This window comes from Puma concolor, chromosome C1 (genome assembly GCF_028749965.1).
Source record: "Puma concolor isolate L17-30 chromosome C1, mPumCon1.1.hap2, whole genome shotgun sequence".
Lineage (NCBI taxonomy): Eukaryota > Metazoa > Chordata > Mammalia > Carnivora > Felidae > Puma > Puma concolor.
This window is the reverse complement of record NC_141674.1, coordinates 175,940,829-175,959,432: the sequence shown is the minus strand read 5'-3', so window position 1 is coordinate 175,959,432 and position 18,604 is coordinate 175,940,829. Positions and strand designations below refer to the sequence as shown.

At 34.7% G+C, this 18,604-nt stretch overlaps 1 protein-coding gene and 1 long non-coding RNA gene across 2 annotated transcripts in view; one reads left to right on the top strand and one right to left on the bottom strand.

Annotated features, from left to right (window-relative positions):
• Nucleotides 1-17,237, top strand: part of TFPI (tissue factor pathway inhibitor) — a 71,150-nt gene extending 53,913 nt beyond the window's left edge. Inside the window, exons 7-8 of the mRNA XM_025912765.2 lie at nucleotides 13,696-13,875; nucleotides 14,573-17,237. Coding sequence (XP_025768550.1) covers nucleotides 13,696-13,875; nucleotides 14,573-14,679 — 287 coding nt within the window. The 3' untranslated portion in view covers nucleotides 14,680-17,237. The remainder of the gene's footprint in view (nucleotides 1-13,695; nucleotides 13,876-14,572) is intronic.
• The window catches only part of LOC147578586 (uncharacterized), a 291,483-nt gene that overhangs the window by 17,256 nt on the left and 255,623 nt on the right, over nucleotides 1-18,604 (bottom strand). The gene's annotated exons all lie outside the window — the stretch shown is intronic.

The following is an 18,604-nucleotide window of genomic DNA, read 5'->3' as shown; positions in this document are numbered from 1 at the left end:
GTAAGACCTTGTTATTCTAGGTTTTAGCAAATGTGTAAGCTTCTCTGTATTAGTTTCTTTTGAAAAGATGTAAATCTTTTTTTATTTTGATTCAGTGATAGGAACAATATCATACCCCACAACACAAATAGGATAGTATTCATTTAAAATTCTTTCCGTTAAATAACAGTCCTTAGGTAGGATATTTGAATATTCCCAAAACACGCTAGATTATGTTGTTGTTATTAAGTAGAATATTTTTAAATATAATTTTAAAGTTTCTCTTCATGATGATAATAGGAAACATTTTGAAAGTTTTGCATGCTTTTACTAGAAAACGGTTTGGTGATTTTTTAAATTGCTATTTATTCTTAACTACATATTGCACATAATCTTGAGAATTTTTTTTTCTAGTGAACCATCTTGACTGAAGATATCTGAATGCTTACCAAGCATTCTCTCACTACATGTGTGAGAGAAATAATTCTAAAACAATCTCTGTAAACATGTGCAGTTCTGTGCATAATTTTCAGAATGAAAAACTACCACAATTAGTTTTCTTTGACTTTTCCCTTGTGACTGGCACTATATTATAGTAGATAAAAGACTCCGAGCCTGAAGAGTTGGGCTCAAATCCCAGGTCTTTCACTTACTAGCTGTGCAACCTTGAGATACTTCATAACCTCTCTGAACCTTTTTTCCCAGTGTTAAATGAGGATGATAATATAGTACCCACCTTACTGGTTTTGTTGTCAAGTGAAATCAGTCGATATACATAGCTCACTTAGCATAGTGCCTGATACCTATTCCATGCTATATAAATATTACTCATTATTATTATTTATGGGATTCATAGAAATACACTGACAGTGCAGAGCCTGCTTGGGATTCTCTCTCTCTCTCTCTCTCTCTCTCTCTCTCTCTAAATAAACTTTTTAAAAAGTGATTTACTTTCTTAGTTCTCTTTACTTCTGTATGTCAGCTCTTAATAGCTGCCTTGGGACTACATCAGTTATATGATATTTGGGAAAAAAATCTTCAGATAGACTTCAAAAGCCCACTGGCAACTCACTCTGATATTTGGAAAATCATTTGGGTACCTGAGACTCACTTTCTCTTGCCTGACTGTATTCAGCATATGCCCTATTGGCCAGATTCTACATACATGTGGAAAAAAAAAAACAGGGAGAAAAAAAACATAAACATAAAACAAACATATACAGACACACGTAGACATACACATACATCTGACAGAGAAAAGAAACACCTATATATTTGACCTAGTCCCTCATTGCTTCATTGGCCTTTTGGAAGCGATGTTATATAAACTGCCTGAATGAAAGTCAGACACCATTACTGTTAATTTATAGATTTGCAAGACAATGTTGTCTTCTATTTGGCCTCTTGTTGAAGATGTGCTTATACATGGCAACCATGGAAACTTTTTGGAAAGAAACCATCCCCCATAATCTAAAGAGTTAAACATGCAGCTACATACCACAGTTAATCACCAGCACTGTCAACAACTGTGAAAAACCCCACTTCATCAAAAACCCACTGAAATAGCCCCCAAAAAGTGTCTTGTTTTTCACAATGTGCTCTCAGACCAAGAAGCATAGAAACTTCCCTCATAATCTAAATATGCCTGCATGGTGAATCTGATGCCTCATACCCTGATTTTCTGATAAGGTGACTTTCTAAAAATAGATAGCTTGTGGAAGGGATCCATAAGACCTTCTATTTCCTGCCGGTAGAGCTGGTGAAAAACAAAAATGTGGCACTTCATCTCTGCCAAGACTGCTTCATCCAAATACAGTCACCCTAGGTGACCACTGACTACTTTCGCTAATCCTTTTCTTCCTGGACCATCTCTGGTTTTAACAAGGATAAATTTTCTGCCCCAGTCATGAGATTCCTCCAGAGAAGTGTTTCTAAAACTTGAATACACAGATACTTTTAAAGAAAAAAACCAGAGACTTCTAATTATTTTTAAACCAAATTATATTGTATGACATTAATTTTGTATGGACAAGTAAAATAGTAGGAATAAACTAGTTATGCATGTGACGATTATACAACCATAAATCAAAACTTATTCACAAATTAATACAAGCTACAAACAAATTAATGATGGCACTTTAAAAATATTTTTAATATTTATTTATTTATTTGAGAGAGAGAAGGAAAGAGACAGTGTTAGAGAGAGAAAGAACAGGAGCAGGGGAGAGGCAGAGAGAGCAAGAGACACAGAATCAGAAGCAGGCTCCAGTCTCTGATCTGTTAGCACAGAGCCTGATGTGGGGCTCAAACCCATGAACTGGGAGATGATGACCTGAGCCAAAGTCAAAAGCTCAACCAACTGAGCCATCCAAGCACCCCATGGCACTTTTTAATTGAAATTGGGGGCACCTGGGTGGCTCAGTCAGTTAAGCGGCCAACTTCTGGTTAGGTTGTGATCTCCTGGTTCATGAGTTTGAGCCCTTTATCAGGCTCTGTGCTGACAACTCAGAGTCTGGAGCCTGTTTCAGATTCTGTGTCTCCCTCTTTCTCTGCCCCTCCTCCTCTCACATTCTCTCTCTCTCTCTCTCTCTCTCTCTCTCTCTCTCAAAAATAAACAAACATTAAAAAAATATATAGTTGACATACAGTATTATGTTAGTTTCAGGAGTACATTTATGGTGATTTGACATTTATGTTCACTATAAAATGATCACATAAATGTGGTTACCATCTGTCATCATACAAAGTAGTTACAATATTATTGATTATACTCTCTCTGTTGTACTTTATACCCCCATGACTTATTTTATAACTGGCACTTTGTGCCTCTTAATCACCTTTACATATTTTGTCTATTCCTCTACCCCCTTGCCTTCTTACAACCACGAGTTTATTCTCTCTGTTTATAAGTTTTGTTTTTTATATTCCAGTATAAGGAATGGTAATGGAACTTGTCTTTCTCTGACTTATCTTATTTGGCATAATACCCTCTATGGCTGACCATGATCTCACAAATTGCAAGTTCTCTTTCTTTCTCTTTCTTTCTTTCTTTCTTTCTTTCTTTCTTTCTTTCTTTCTTTTTATGGCTGAGTGATATTCCATTGGGGGTATGTATATGTATGCATATACCACATCTTTATCCATTCATTTATTGATGGATATTTGGGGTGCTTCCCTATCTTGGCTATTGTAAATAACACTGCAGTGAACATAGGGGTGAATATATCTTTTTAAATTAGTGTTTGCCTTCTTTGGATACTCAGTAGTGAAATTATTGGATCATAAGGTATTTCTAATTTTTTAAGAAGCCTCCATATAGTTTTCCATAGCTGCATAGAAATATACTTCCATCAATAGCACACAAGGGTTCCTTTTCCTCCACATTCTTGCCAATGTTTGTTATTTCTTGTCTTTTTGATACTATTCTGACAGGTCTAAGGTGACAACTCGTTGTTTTGATTTGCACTTCCTTGATGATTAGTAATGTTGAGCTTCTTTTCATGCACAGTAAAACCTTGGTTTGAGCATAATTTGTTCAGGAAACATGCTGTGTTTGAAATTGTTCATAATGAAACTTAGGAGAAAAGGTAATTTCACTAAACTTACCATTTGGTTTTGTCTTGGATTACCTAATACAGATAGTAGAACCTTGGTTTGCAAGCATAATTCGTTCCAAAAACATGCTTGTAATCAAGGCACTTGTATATCAAAGTGAATTTCCCCATAAGAAATAATGGATTCATTGCACAACCCAAAGATATTCACATAGAAATGATTACAATGCTGTAATATAATACAAAATAATAAAGAAAATATAAAATATAAAGAAACATAAAGAAATTAACCTGCACCTCCCTTTGAAAGGCTTCGTGGCTGGTATTAGGGAGACAAGAGAGAGGAGGGTTTTTGTGTAGGATGACTTTCATGATCACTAACGGGATCCCTGCTATCTCTTGGCTCAATGGAATCTTTCTGCATGGGGGCCTTTGTATATGCTCTCACAAATGTTGACTACAGGCCAGTATTAATAAACTCTTATCATATACTGCTTTTAATGTAACTGGCAATAAAGCAGCAGAGGAAAAGGGTCTATATCTGTAGGCAGTCTGACCTAGAATGAGGCAAACCATTCCTAAGTTTACCTTTGTATGGAAAAGTGAAGGACTGTCCACAGGTGCTTTGAAGTGACAAAAAATACACTAGTGCCAGTTGTGGGCACCTTCCAACATTCTGAAAAATCCCTGATTTCTGCCAAACACTGTGGCCTGAGACCCAGCATCCGAGCATGGAAGACAATCACCCACAATCCCGCAGCAAGAGGAAGAGAGGGAGAGAGAGAGAGAAGAACCATTGGCTCAGTTGTGATCATGTGATGTTCAGCATCACATACTACTCATATTGCAAGACACCACTCATTTATCAAGTTAAAATTTATTAGAAATGTTTGTTCATCTTGTGGAACACTCACAGAACAAGTTATCCACAATCCAAGGTTTTACTGTATTTCGTCGCCATTTGTATGTCTTCTTCAGAAAAATGTCTATTCAGGTCATCTGCTTACTTTTAAATTGTTGTTTTAGTGTTGAATTGTACAAGTTCTTTGTGTATTTTGTGTATGAACACTTTTCAGATACATCATTTGCAAGGAGCTTCTCAGTCTTAGAAGGTTGCCTTTTAGTTTTGTTGATCGTTTCCTTTGCTGTGCAAACAAGCTTTTTATCTTGATGTAGTCCAACCTGTTTATTTCTGCTTTTGTTGCCTTTGCCTGAGGAGACAAACTCCTAAAATATTGGTAAGACCAATGTTCAAGAGTTTATTGCCTATGTTTTCTTTCAGGAGTTTATTTATAGTTTCAGGTCTTAACATTCAGGTCTTTAATCCATTTTATTTTTGAACATGGTAAAGAAAGTGGTCCAGCTTTATTCTTTTGCATGTAGCTGACCAGTTTTCCCAAAACCACTTATTGGAAAGACTTGTTTTCTGTCCACTATGTATTCTTCCCTCTTTTGTCATAGATTAATTGACCATATGAGTTTGGGTTTATTTCTGGGCATTTTTGTTCCATTGATCTGTGTGTCTGATTTTTGGTGGCACATGTTTTTTGTTAAAAGGGGAAAAAATCCCCATTATCATATGAATTTGGTATATATTGCTATAGAGCAGGTTAGGAATGAGGAATAGGTTAGAAAATCTTGTGCTACTCTATGTTGTAATTCTCTGACGGCCCTTCTTCTCTTTGAATAATGACCAATCTTTGCAAGAATAAGTTTGAGAAGCATTATTATAAAATCTATTAATTAGGAAAATCCCAACTCCATCTTTTCCAGGGACACAGTGGAATATGGTTTCTAGTCTTCCATCAGATCTTAATGCTATTAAGTGGATAGCTGACTGGTTAATGCAAATATGATCACAGAATACATAAAAGCCTGGAACTCTGGTCTGTTATTTCTAGAATCAGTCCAGGGTGAATATGCAAATTCAATAATTCTTGTCTTTAAATATTTGATGTCTTTGATTACTGCTTGGCTCAGCACTGTTACTCTCAAGATTTGTTTCCATTGTCTTCATTTGATGACCTATCTTTTCCCTATTCAAACTTGATACACTCCAACTCTACGCATGTAACTTGGGGTAAGAAATATAGAAGACATTCTGAACCTGAGCTTCACAGGAGAGAATTTGGAAATTGGATATAAAAAGGAAGTTGTGACAGCTTTCTTTTTCTAATAACTATTAAAATATCTTTACTTATTGTTATCTTCTAGTTAGTTTTCAGAGAACATATCATAGTGGTTAAGAGCACTGGGTTTGGGGCAAAAAGATGTGGATTTAAATTCTAATTCTATTTGCCAACTCTTTTTTGTGGCCTTGAAAAAAAATTATACAACTCTTGGCCTCAGCTTCCTCATTTGTTATATGTAGAGAGCATATCTCACAAAATTTTGTGATCATTATGATGACATATATAAAATTCTTAGCCCCAGGTTTAACATGCAATAAGGTGTCAAAAGTATTAGTATTTGAAGTTTTTGATGATGATTATCTGGTGTTGGTGAACGTTTATAGCAGGAAAAAATAATCAGGGGTATTACTTGTATATATTTTATTAGTAATAGTTTTTTAATATAACTAAAGCCTGTAACCTTGATCTGAAGTATCTCCATTCAGTATACTTAATACTATTACCTGAAATAAAAAAAAGCACTTCTAAAATTCAAACATAATTATAAAACACCAATACATAGTTAGTGTCTTTGGATCATATTTCTAATCAGAGGACTTGCAAATCTGTGTTTCCAACTTTCTCTTATGACCTGAGGTTCAGATCCATTATACTTAATGTCGGTTCAGTTCAACAAATACCTCCTATATGATGGGAATTGTCACGGGAACTGGAAGTCTTTTGATAATAAAAAGGAAAGGTGGTTTTAGTGCTTCATAGGCTTGCCTTTGAAATGGGGGAAAGGCATAGATACAAAGATGACTTCACTGCCTGCACTATATGCTAAGACACAGAGCTGCACAAGTGTTATGGGAAGACAGGGTCACAATATTGTACTTCCACTGCAGGGTATCACAATTAAAATTTTGTCTTTTTAAAGCCTGGGTTCTATCTTCTATCTAATATCTTGGATTTATTTGTGTAGATGCTGGCTAATGCATGGGCATAGTTCACAATTCTCCCTTTATTCAGGGATTTTTCTAAGTAAAGCTACAATGAAAGAAAGCCATGATAAAATTATAAATTATAGGGGTACCTGGGTGGCTCAGTTGGTTAAGTGTCCTGCTCTAGGTTTCAGCTCAGGTCATGATCTCATGGTTCGTGGGAAGGAGCCCAGTGTCAGGCTCTGAACTGACAGTGCGGAGCCTGCTTGGGATCTCTGTCATCCTCTCTCTGTCCCTCCCCTGCTTGTGTGTTCTCTCTCTTTCTCAATATAAATAAATAAATATTAAAAACTAAAAAACAAATTCTAAAGCTTATAACTATATTTCATACTATATTTTAAAATATTCCATCTTCTAGGTCAATCAGTCTAGAAATACTAGAATTATCTTCTCTCTAGCTCTCTTCCTGCCCACAGTCAATGTGGTATTAATTTTATCTATCTCCAATGTACCTACTTCAGTTAGGGTCATCTCATATTCTCCTTTATTGCAAGTCTCCTGTAGAATTTAGCCTACATATGCCTGGTTGAGCTTGCTTCATGTATCAAGAAAGAGCAGAACTGTCTTTTTGATCCTTCGATACTTTTGGCTGTTCATTAATGTCTATATCATAAAATCCAAGTCTATAAGTAGTCAAAAACCTTCTTAATTTGGTCTAAATCTACTCTTCCAGCCCTGCATCCCACTATACTCTCCATGTACTCTGTTCTTCAGATAGCCTGGAGATTTCAAAGTACCCCAAACAAACCAGGAATATCCTGACTTTTGTGCTTTCCTTCACCTATTTCCCCTGTATCTCTTCCCCTTGTTGAAATTACACTCTTCCTTAAATGCCAATCAAGAAACTAAATAAGCATTAATTTTCACCTTTCACTAAAATCTTGTAGGTTGTTCAATTTTGCAGATTTCATGAGGAAAAACTTTTCTAAATATAAGACATAATTATCTCAGGATAAATTATACTCGGAACAGTTTCGTAATTTGTAATTTTACCATGGCTTGCTTTCTTTATGGTTTTATTTAGAAAAATCCCTGGATGATGATAACTTTGTAAACTCTTTCTATTGGGTTAGGCCATACCTAGGCCAAGAAATCCAACCAATAAATAGCTATACAACTTCTCTTCTTCTTTTTTAATCTGTGGAGGCTTCCGTATCAGGGCAAGGTATCTTACTGTCTGTTCCTCCATGACCTTTCAATTTGAAATGCTTTTTACATTTCACTTTCAGCTACATTACTGTACACATAGGCCAAAAACAAAACAAACAAACAAAAAACCCAAAACCCCAAAAGCAAAAAGCAAAAATCCAAATCAAAACAAAACTCCACAGTACTCATTTTCCCATTCCCTGCTGTCTTTTCTTTTCTATATAGAATGTCAGTTTCTGCCCATTTAACACCAATTCTCCCTTGTTAGTGAATGGACTTTTCCTGTAGTACAGATTTACTCTCTATAAGTAGCAAATTGACAGATGGCAGGTTTACTCTCCATTTCTAACCACAGATTCCAATATCCAGCCTTTTCCTTATGGCCCCAGGACTCTGGGATCTAAAAATATTTTTATTATCTAATAATATTTCTAACATTATATATGTTATTTTGTAATGTGAACATTATAATGGCAGACAACTTGAAAAAATAGAAAAGAAAAAGGAAAATCAACCATATTTGCATTTCACAGAGGCAATCGTGGCCAAACATTCTAGCATATTTCCTTCTAATATTTCTTTGATATTTTTGATTCCTACCACAACATGAAGTAAATAAAATACAAGACTGAAAGTAGCTTCTGGAGAATCCCTAACAGCATAGAGGAAGCTCGGCATTGTGGAGCTATAACCTGGAGAACAGCTAAGCTTCCTACCTATGAAAACCATCTCTACAGTAATCAGCTACTTTTGTGGGTATGAGGAGAGAATAAAAGTGAATATAAATAAATGCACTGGAGGGGCTCAGTCAGTTGGGCATCTGACTGTGTCTCAGGTCATGATCTCACGTCTCGTGAGTTCGAACCCCGCATTGGGCTCTGTGCTGACAGCTCGGAGCCTGAAGCCTGCTTCAGATTCTGTGTCTGTCGCTCTCTCCCCTTCCCCTGCTTGCATCCTGTCTCTTTCTCTCTACCCAAAATAAATAAACATTAAAATAAATAAATACATACATACATATATACATATATACATACATACATACATACACTTCAGTAAGGTCCACATTAAGTAATTGTTTAGGCAATTTAAAACATCATTGTGTCAGTATATATTTATATAAACTTTCAGCAGAAAATTCAGCAGCATCTACCCAATTATAAATTGAATATAGCTTTTACACAATTCTAATTTTAGAAATGTCTCTAGAAATATCTGAACCAGTGTATAGATGCTCATTAGCCATTATCTGGAATTGAAAAAAAAATCATCTATATACACATGAGTAATGGATTGACTAAGTATACTATTGTCTATTCAAGAAATGAAATACTGTACATATTAAAAATGATATATATGAATATGGAAACATTCACAAAATATTATCAAGTATAAAAAGATACACAGTACTATATGCTCATACAGTATATGTTTACCTATGCAAACAATTTGCAGGAAGATATCCACCAAAACACTGAGGGTGGTTATGGGACAAGGGTCAAATTATAGAGAACTTTTGTTTTCTATTTGTTATACTTTTGTATTAATTCAGTGTTTTACAATGATAAACTGTAATTAGAAAGTTAAAATAGTTTTCTCTACTAGAAAATCATGGGAAAAAAAGAATATGTCATTCAAAGGAAAAAGGTTTATTATTCAATTCCCTAAAATAATCTCAGAAGACAAAAAATTTCCCAGCAAGTCATGGGGTGGTTCATAAATCCTAAATTGGTTGGTAAAATAAAAGCCTAAATATTAGGTATGTAAAGTGGGAGCAGAAAGACACCATAGTAAATATCCAAAGTGACTATAAAATTTAAGGTTTACAGTCTAAGTTTCAGAGAAAATTTACATAAGCCATTTAAATATAAAACTGATTTTTGGAGTACCACCTTACAGTTTAGCAGCCATACTAGATCATGGCAGTTCCTGGCAGAATAGAAGTGGATCCTGAATTCTGAAATCTATCATAGACCCTCTAAATGGAAGCTATTCAACTTGTTGCTAATGGCAAGATCAAGACAGAATGCATTTGGTTATTAAATTCCCTTTGGAAAATGAACAGAAGTCAGGTTAGTGTCCTTTTATTCTTGCTTAAATATCTGAATAATTATAACCTAGATCAAAACAATTACATTATGCAACTACTTCAAAACCTTTATATTTTCTTTCATTGTAGATATCAAAGTCTGGATTTTGAGTAGGTGAGTGCTTATGTTTATCTAGAATAAATATGTCAATTGAAAACAGTCAAGCTTATCTCCTCATGAGGTACAAGAAATTTCAATTTCCTCACTTTTGGAGATTGAGCCAGATGGTAATCAAGGACTCAAAAAATCTTGGAGCTAAAATGTCCTTGAGAAACCATCTATTTCATATTTTAATTATATTGTTGTCTGTGCTAAAGTAATCCAATGATACTCTCAACTTCTTAGAGTTAAAATGATTTTAGGAGAAATGAATTTGTTTACATAGAAGGTAGAATTCATGTTCTGAAGGTAATAGCCTTACAAAGACTCCCCATCTGATATTTATTGTATTAAAAACTTTTAAAAGTTAACTATTTATAATACAACATTCTTAGTAACTAATTTCAAATTTTAACCTATCAAAATACTTGTATTTTTAGAATTAGGAACTGCGATATTTATCTGGGTCAAAGGTGAGTTGTATTTGATAATCTGTGTAGGTATTACACAGTTGTATTTGATAATCTGTGCAGGACAAACAAATTGAGATAGATGGACAACAGTAACTGGGTCAGTCACGGATAGATGCTTTTTAAGCAGGAGCCAGTGTCTGATAAGAGGGACAATTCAAGTCCATATGCCAATTCCCAGGAGGTCAGAGAGCAGCAAGCCAGACACACTCTGGTTCTGATGTCAGAGTTTCAGATAGAGGCAATCTGATGCTTGAGACAAATTAACTTGTAGTGAAACTCTCTGATGGCATCTGTGCTGGTCAACTATAAAACCCCTGCCTTCTTCTTGCCCTGTCCCATATTATAGGAAACCCTTTCCCTTGGCTTTGGAGTAGATTTGGTGAATGGCAGACATTGTTGGAAGACTTGGTGCCCAAAGAAAGACAAAAGCTAGGGTACCTCTCCCCACCAAACTTGTATCCTCCATGGCTTCAGATCCCCCTGCAGAGGCTTGTTATTGTTCTAGCTTTCACCTGGTGTTCTAGGCTCTTGGCCTAGGATAACAGAGGCTCCTCCTTTGTTACCTTTAGTCTAGGGATTGTAGCCTGAGATGTACTAGTCTATTTTGCTCTTATTTTGAAGTAGCCTTAATTTTGTGGGGCCAGGTTTACTACAGGTTAAGGAAAAAGAGGGATGGGATTGCTTCATGTTTTCAGAAAATTCTGTCTTGGGGGTGCCTGGCTGGCTCAGTTGGTAGAGCATACAACTCTCGATCTCCAGGTTCTAAGTTCGAGCCCCACGTTGGGTATAAAGAATAAAAAATAAAATGTTAAAAAAAAAAAAAGAAAAAAATTATCTCTCTTGGAATAAGGAACTTTAGGTGGAATCTTGCTATTAAGACATAATAATTAACATTTGTAAAGAAGAAGTGTACAACTTACAGGTACATCTATGTATATTATCTTCAACTTACTATGGGCTAATAAATCTTGTGTACAAAGTGCTAAAGTGAAACTGATGTATAAAACTTATCATCATACTCACACACCAGCTATGAAGCATCTATGGGTGCTTGTTGAGAAAAAAAAAAAATAGCCATTTTCTCTATTTCTCAAATCAGGCTGATTGCTTGTGGAGTATTTCTTTTGTATCTGAATACAGGTGATAACTTGAAAGTTTGTGGAGACAGAAGTGGTAGCAACTGGTAACCTCCTCATATTCCAGACTCTGGGTTAATGAGAATCCAGAGCATATACATTGGGCAAGTTTGCACAATAGTAGGGCTCAATTACAGTGTATCTCTACTATACTGTTAGAAAATTTCTCTCACGGAAACCAATATTGGAGGCAGGAGACTTCAACATTGGAAGTTAAGCATATATTTTCACCAAATAACATCTTAATTTATATCTATGATGGCAATAATCATGCGCTATACTATAGCCCCCAAATAGGAATACATAAAAAAGAATTTAGACTACATGACTTTGTTTTAGTTTTATAGATCTAAGATGTTCTTTTAAAATCAGTATTTGTAGACCTAGGCAAAGACAGTATTCTTTATGTGATTACAGTTTTTGAATTTTGACAGAATTATCATCTTTCTAAAATGTCTTATATATTCTTTCTATGGTCATACCATTCCATTTATTTTCCAGAATTTCTCTATTAAATAAGCCATTATATCAAGGCACTCTAATCTTTATTTAAATTATCAAGAAGGCAGGAGGTAAATCCAGATCCTTATTTTTTTCATGTCTAATTAGGATTACACTACTGTTCATTACTTTAGATTAGATCTCATGTTTCCTTCAAATTGTTTCATTTTATTTCTTTTATAGTCTTTTCATTTAGGGTTTCCTTGCCATCAAACCACTTACAGCTTTCTGCACAACCTCTTTGCCTTCATTGGCTGGATTCCTCAAAGTTCTATTTTCCGCCAATTTTGCACATTTAGCATATCCTCTCTATTTTCTGTACCACATCTCACTATTTGGCAAAGCCAGTACAGTTTTCTTTTATTGATTCCTCACCATCTACCACCTTGCCTGCAGTATTGGCTCACTAAGATCAAGCAGTTGAAATCTGCTGTTAAGAGTATCAGCTTCCCCTCACTGATAAGAATTCCCAAAAGAGCTAAAAGTTACCATTGAACTAAAACTATTTCTCTGCTTTGCCTTAAGAAAATGAGTGATCCATGGGGCTCCTAGGTGGTTCAGGTGGTTGAGTGTCTGACTTGGGCTAAGGTCATGATCTTGCCAACTGTGTTCGGGGCGGGGGGGTGGTGGGAGCCACATAAGGTTCTCTATCAGCCCAGAACCTGCTTTGGATCCTATGTCCCCATCTCTGTCTCTCTGCCCCTCCTCCATTCACGCATTCTCTCTCAAAAATAAACATTAGAAGAAGAAGAAGAAGAAGAAGAAGAAGAAGAAGAGGAGGAGGAGGAGGAGGAGGAGGAGAATGAGTGATCCTTTTAATACCCTAGTTGCATTTTCTTTCTTCTGTTTTTAAAGTGGTTAGTCCCATTGACACATCAGTGTGTCTGTCTGGCTTCAACCAAGTGTTTTATCTTACCTGCTTCAGCAATATCCCTTCCTTTGCAAAAACATCTAACTCATCTAGAACTGATTTTTCCATTCACAAGAAAACTTTCTTACTAAATCAAACCATCTCTTCAGGGCTCCTTCTCTGAAGCTTGAAATTAGAATTTGCTATACCTGAATTCCTGTGCTTTAAATTGTGATTACGTTACATCATTTAGAACTTTAGTCAAGAAAACACTCTTCCTCGGCTTCAATTCTTGCATCATGCAGCAAATAAAGATGTGCTACATCAAATAAGGATTTTGCACCGCCCTCAAAGTTGAACATTCATGAACAAAAATGATATATAAACATTGATTGTTTTTTTCAAATGAATTTGAAATTAACAAATTTTTGTAAGTTAATTTTTTGAATAGTAGTTTCTCTTATTAGGACAACTAGGTTTTTTTCATTTTAAAGAGTCACCATAGCACTTCCCTTTAACAAATATATCTACTTTTTTATTTATTTGCAATAGATCTTACTGTAGTGTACACATGGCGATTAGTAAAGCATTTTCCTCAAATTGAAATACATGGATTTCAGAGAGTACTACCTTTATTCATTCAGATTACTGTTTTATATAAACATGCCACAAGACCGATCTATAAACAATAAATATTAAAGTCTCAGATTAACTATCATATGTGATTTACCGTGTTTTCTTGATGTTCTTAGAATTTTACGGTCCTTCCTGGTGTCTGACCCCAGCAGACAGAGGATTGTGTCAAGCCAATGTGAGCCGATTCTACTATAATTCAGTTATTGGGAAATGCCGCCCATTTAAATACAGTGGATGTGGAGGGAATGAAAATAATTTTACTTCTAAAAATGCATGTCTTAGGACTTGTAAAAAAGGTATAGAAAACATTCTTCCCCTTCAGTAGTACTTAGGATAACAATTTTCATGAAATTGTGAACAAATTTTAATCTAAGAAAATGTTATGAAATTAGTTCTATTTATAATAAAAAATTATTATAATTAAGCTAATATATGTCCCCCTTTTAATTATTACATCTAGATGATAGTTCTGGAGATGTCAACTACAATTTCTCTTAATGTGTCTTCACAAAAAATAATCAGTTTTAAACAAAACATTTTATTCTTTTAATATTTATATACTAAGCTTTCATTTAAAATGATTATACCAAAATATTTGTAAGCTATCTTATAATGCACATTTTAATGTGGTTACTAATTTTCTTCTGAATATAAAAATGATGCATGTTTACTGAATATCAATATATAAATAAAAATCACATATAATTCCACCAACCATATACAGCCACATGTTCACTTTAATAAAACAAGCATGAATTTCTAACTGAAGATGAATAAAAATCAATAACATTCTTATCCATTTTTGCTAATTCTTATATATGCAAAATGACTTCCTTAGAATTAGGTTGTTCTACACAAAGACAGACAAATTAGAGGCTTTTAAGCCAGTTTTTTGTTTTAAATATTAAAGGATAATTTGAGAAAATTTTAGATAAAATGTTTTATTATATTACTTTAATATGCATAATAAATTTGTTTCTCTTCCTTTTGTAGGCTTCATCCAAAGAACATCAAAAGGAGGATTAATTAAAACTAAAAGAAAAAGAAAGAAGCAGACAGTGAAAATAGGATACGAAAAAATTTTTGTTAAAAAAATATAAATTTGGGGGCACCTGAGTGGCTCAGTCTGTTAAGCGTCTGATTCTTGCTCTTGCCTAGGTCATGATTTCATGGTTGGGGAGATTGAGCCCCACCTTGGGCTCTGTGGGTCAGGTTCTGTGCTGACAGCATGGAGCCTGCTTGGGATTTTCTCTGCCCTCCCCCACTCACATACTCTCTTTTTCTCTAAATAAATAAATAAACAAAATAAATAAATAAATAAATCTTACATTGTTACATTAGTTCTAAATATTTTGGATGAAACTTTTCACTATAATTTTTATTTTTTTTCCTGAAATCCTTTTAATGAATATTTCCATCAATTTTCTATGTACAAGTTAACTGCTATCAATACATTTTTATCAGAATTCATTTCTTAATCTAGTCAAATTGCTTACTCAAGGACAATGATTTATTAACTGACTACTGTGAATTTACCTATTCTCTCAATTCCTTTATATTTTTCATTAACTACAAGCTATCATTTACTGGCCACATCAAGACAGTCCATTTTTCCATTTGGTGATTCTCTGTTTGATAATATGTTTTCATTTATTTGTTTTGATCATGTGTATGATGATCTTTATAGTCTATGCCCAAATTGATAAATGCAGATATTAAGGATCAAGCACTTTTTGGATTTCACATCAAACATGGTGACAAGCATTTGCTTCTATAAGGATCACTCAACTGTGCGAAAGCTGGTAATAATACAATTCTATTATGTGCTTCCCTCCATAGACATAATTTTTCTCCTTTCTTATAAACCAGTACCTCAATCAATCTTGAGCCATACCATTATCTGAACAAAGAGAGTCAACTCTATCATGTGCCTGCCTGATTTTGATTGATCTAACTATTTTGTGTATGTATGTGTGCTTATGACTCACTATATTAGTAAAAATGGTTGAATAGTGTTATGTTAAGTACAGATCATGGTAAGAAGAAACTTGGTGGAAAGGAAAGTTTTTAATGGCAATCAAAAGTGAATTGTGTTTATATACTTCCTAATTTTATTGTTTAACAAAATTTTCTCTTACCCCAAATAGCAAGAATACTGAATCCTACTGAAACTTAATCATTTATCATTAAGCTTTGCATGCAATGCAACCAATAAGTAAGTCATGGGGGAAGTAAGCTTCAGGGGGAAGAAAAAGTCATGTTATTTATGTACCAAAGGAAGGTCTACTACTGAAAAGTCTATCAGCAAGGAAGATTCCACTAGAAAAATCTATGTACTATTCACTCTCAGGGTTTTAAATAATCTCTCCATGGAGTTAGTTCACTTTATCCAGATCCTTTTCTGCTGATCTATGTGCAGTCTGGCATCTCAACAGACTCCTAGACATTTCAGTTCCTATAATATTCACGTCAAACTTTGCATTTAAATTTGAACTTGTCATCTAGAAACAACTAATCACTTCATCCGCTAAGTTTAGCTTTATGATTTCTCTCTAGCAATAGTATTATAATTCTCTGTTCCTCTGACTTGAAAGTTTGACCCCAGTTTTGACTTCTTTTTTCTCATGTACATATCTGATCAGTCTCTAAACACTAGTGCTTCCTTTTTCATAAAGTTCATCCAACTCCAGGGTTTTTGCCCCTACTGCATTCTTCACATCAGTATTGATTTAACTCCTAAGAATTAATTCCTTAGAGCATATTTCTCCACCACTCAAAATCCATCAAGGACTCACTAGTTGGTACTTAACCCCACTCCATCCCCCACAATTTTATTTTGTTCTATATATATTACACTACTGCCCTCTTTCATGACTATTTCAATTTAATTAAGGGTATATACTGTTCACTAAATACTCTTTATTTAGTCAGCTTATTCATGCTGATTTCCTACTTAAAAATATTATCTTTTCCAGACTATCCATGTGAAGTCAGGGTTCAGCTGATGTGAGCTATAAAATTACTGTTTTGTGGCTGAATATGAAGTCCTAAGATACAATTACAAATTACTTTCATCCTAAAGCATAAAAATTATATCATTATAAAATAGTGTCAATTTTTTTCACTTAAAAATTTTATATCTTGATTTCAAATATAATATATACATAAGTAACTGCCTTAGACTGGACCTTTGCTGTGGAATTTGAGACTTGGAAATCAAAATCCCTGTGAAATATTCTTTGTATCATTATACATGGAGAGTAATACCTTTAAATAAACAATATGGTCTCCTAAGTTAACCTATCTGCCACCAAGGACATAGAAGTAGCACATTAGTGAATTGACGGTTTTCTCCAACAATCATTCACGGGTTCATTACTTAACCAAGAAATACTCACACTCAGATGATTTCTAATTTTTAATGCATGAGAATATTATTTTTACTGTGTTTTAAATAAGAATCTCTCTGGTTGTATTGTCTTACTTTGTGTTACATAATTAAATACATCTAACTGTGAATTTTATATAGAATTACTTTATGCAGCATTTATATGTATTTACCTACTTAGTTTTCTCTCTGTTCAAAATTAATGAATCATGCTGAAAACTGCCCAAATGATTTTAGTGTTTACATTATAATAAATAAAATATTCTGAATAATGAAGCATAGCTGTTATGTTCATGAAGGTTTTTTTTCTTTCTTGTTTTAAAATTTTTTTAATGTGTATTTATTTTGGGGGAGAGACAGAGACAGAACACAAGTGGGAGAGGGGCAGAGAGAGGGAAACAATTTTGAAGCAGGCTCCACGCTCTGAGCTGTCAGCACAGGGCCCAACATGGGATCATGACCTGAGATGAAGTCAGACCGTTAACCAACTGAGCCACCCAGACACCCCTCATGAAGGTTTTATTTTATTTTTTATTATTTTTTATTTATATTTGACAGAGAGAGCATGAATGGGGTGGGGGGGGGGAGGGGAGGCAGAGACAAAGGGGGTCAGAGGATGTGAACTGAGCTCTGCACTACCAGCAGCAAGCCCAGTGCAGGGCTCGAACCTACCAGCTGTGAAATCATCTTGAGCTGAAGTTGGACACTCAACCGGCTGAGCCACCCAGGTACCCCATGAAGTTTTTTTTTTAATGTTTATTTTGAGAGAGAGAGAGAGAGAGAGAGAGAGAGCATGCAAGCATGAGATGCATGTGAGCAGAGAAGGGGCAGAGAGGGTGAGAAAGAATCTCAAATAGGCTCTTTGCTATCAGTGTAGAGCCCAACCCCGGCTTGAACCCATGACTGTGACATCATGGCCTGAGCCGAAATCAAGAATTGGATGCTCAGCCAACTGAGCCACCCAGGTGTCCCATCATGAAGTTTCTTATACCTCAGAAAAAATTTAGTGTTCTTCAGTTATTACACAGATTAAGTCCTAAGACAAAGGAAAAAATTGTTCCATAAACTCCAGTTGACTTTCACCTTCTTTAATTAGAATTTGCTAATAATCTCCTTTCAATTACAAATGTGTATTCATGTACTAGGACTTCTTATTTGTCGAACACACTAGTACACGTGCCTTAAAATCCATACTCCAACCCATATTTCTACCAATCACCTCATATAATTCTATAAATTATATATATGTGTGTGTGTGTGTGTGTGTATATATATATTTAAATATATTTCATGTAACTATGTATTATATATGACTTCCAATCTTGACTATTGAAAATGTCCTGGCCCATTTCCATACCAGAAGAAAATGACATTAAAGTAACTATTTAGGAGAAATCTAGGGTTCTTTCATAAGCTGCTCCTGCTCTTGTCTCATTTTTTTGAAGTTAGCATTTGAATTTAGTCTCCAACCTTTGACTTTCAGTTCTTCTTAAGAAATTTAGCATGAACACACCTGAATTGCTTTTCCTGTATTCTGCTCTATAGAACATGAGACCTTCATCTTAGTCTCTCAGGACCAATCTCTGAACTATAGCTGGTGTCTTGGCTAGAATTATTCAGACCACTTTTTTAAGGGA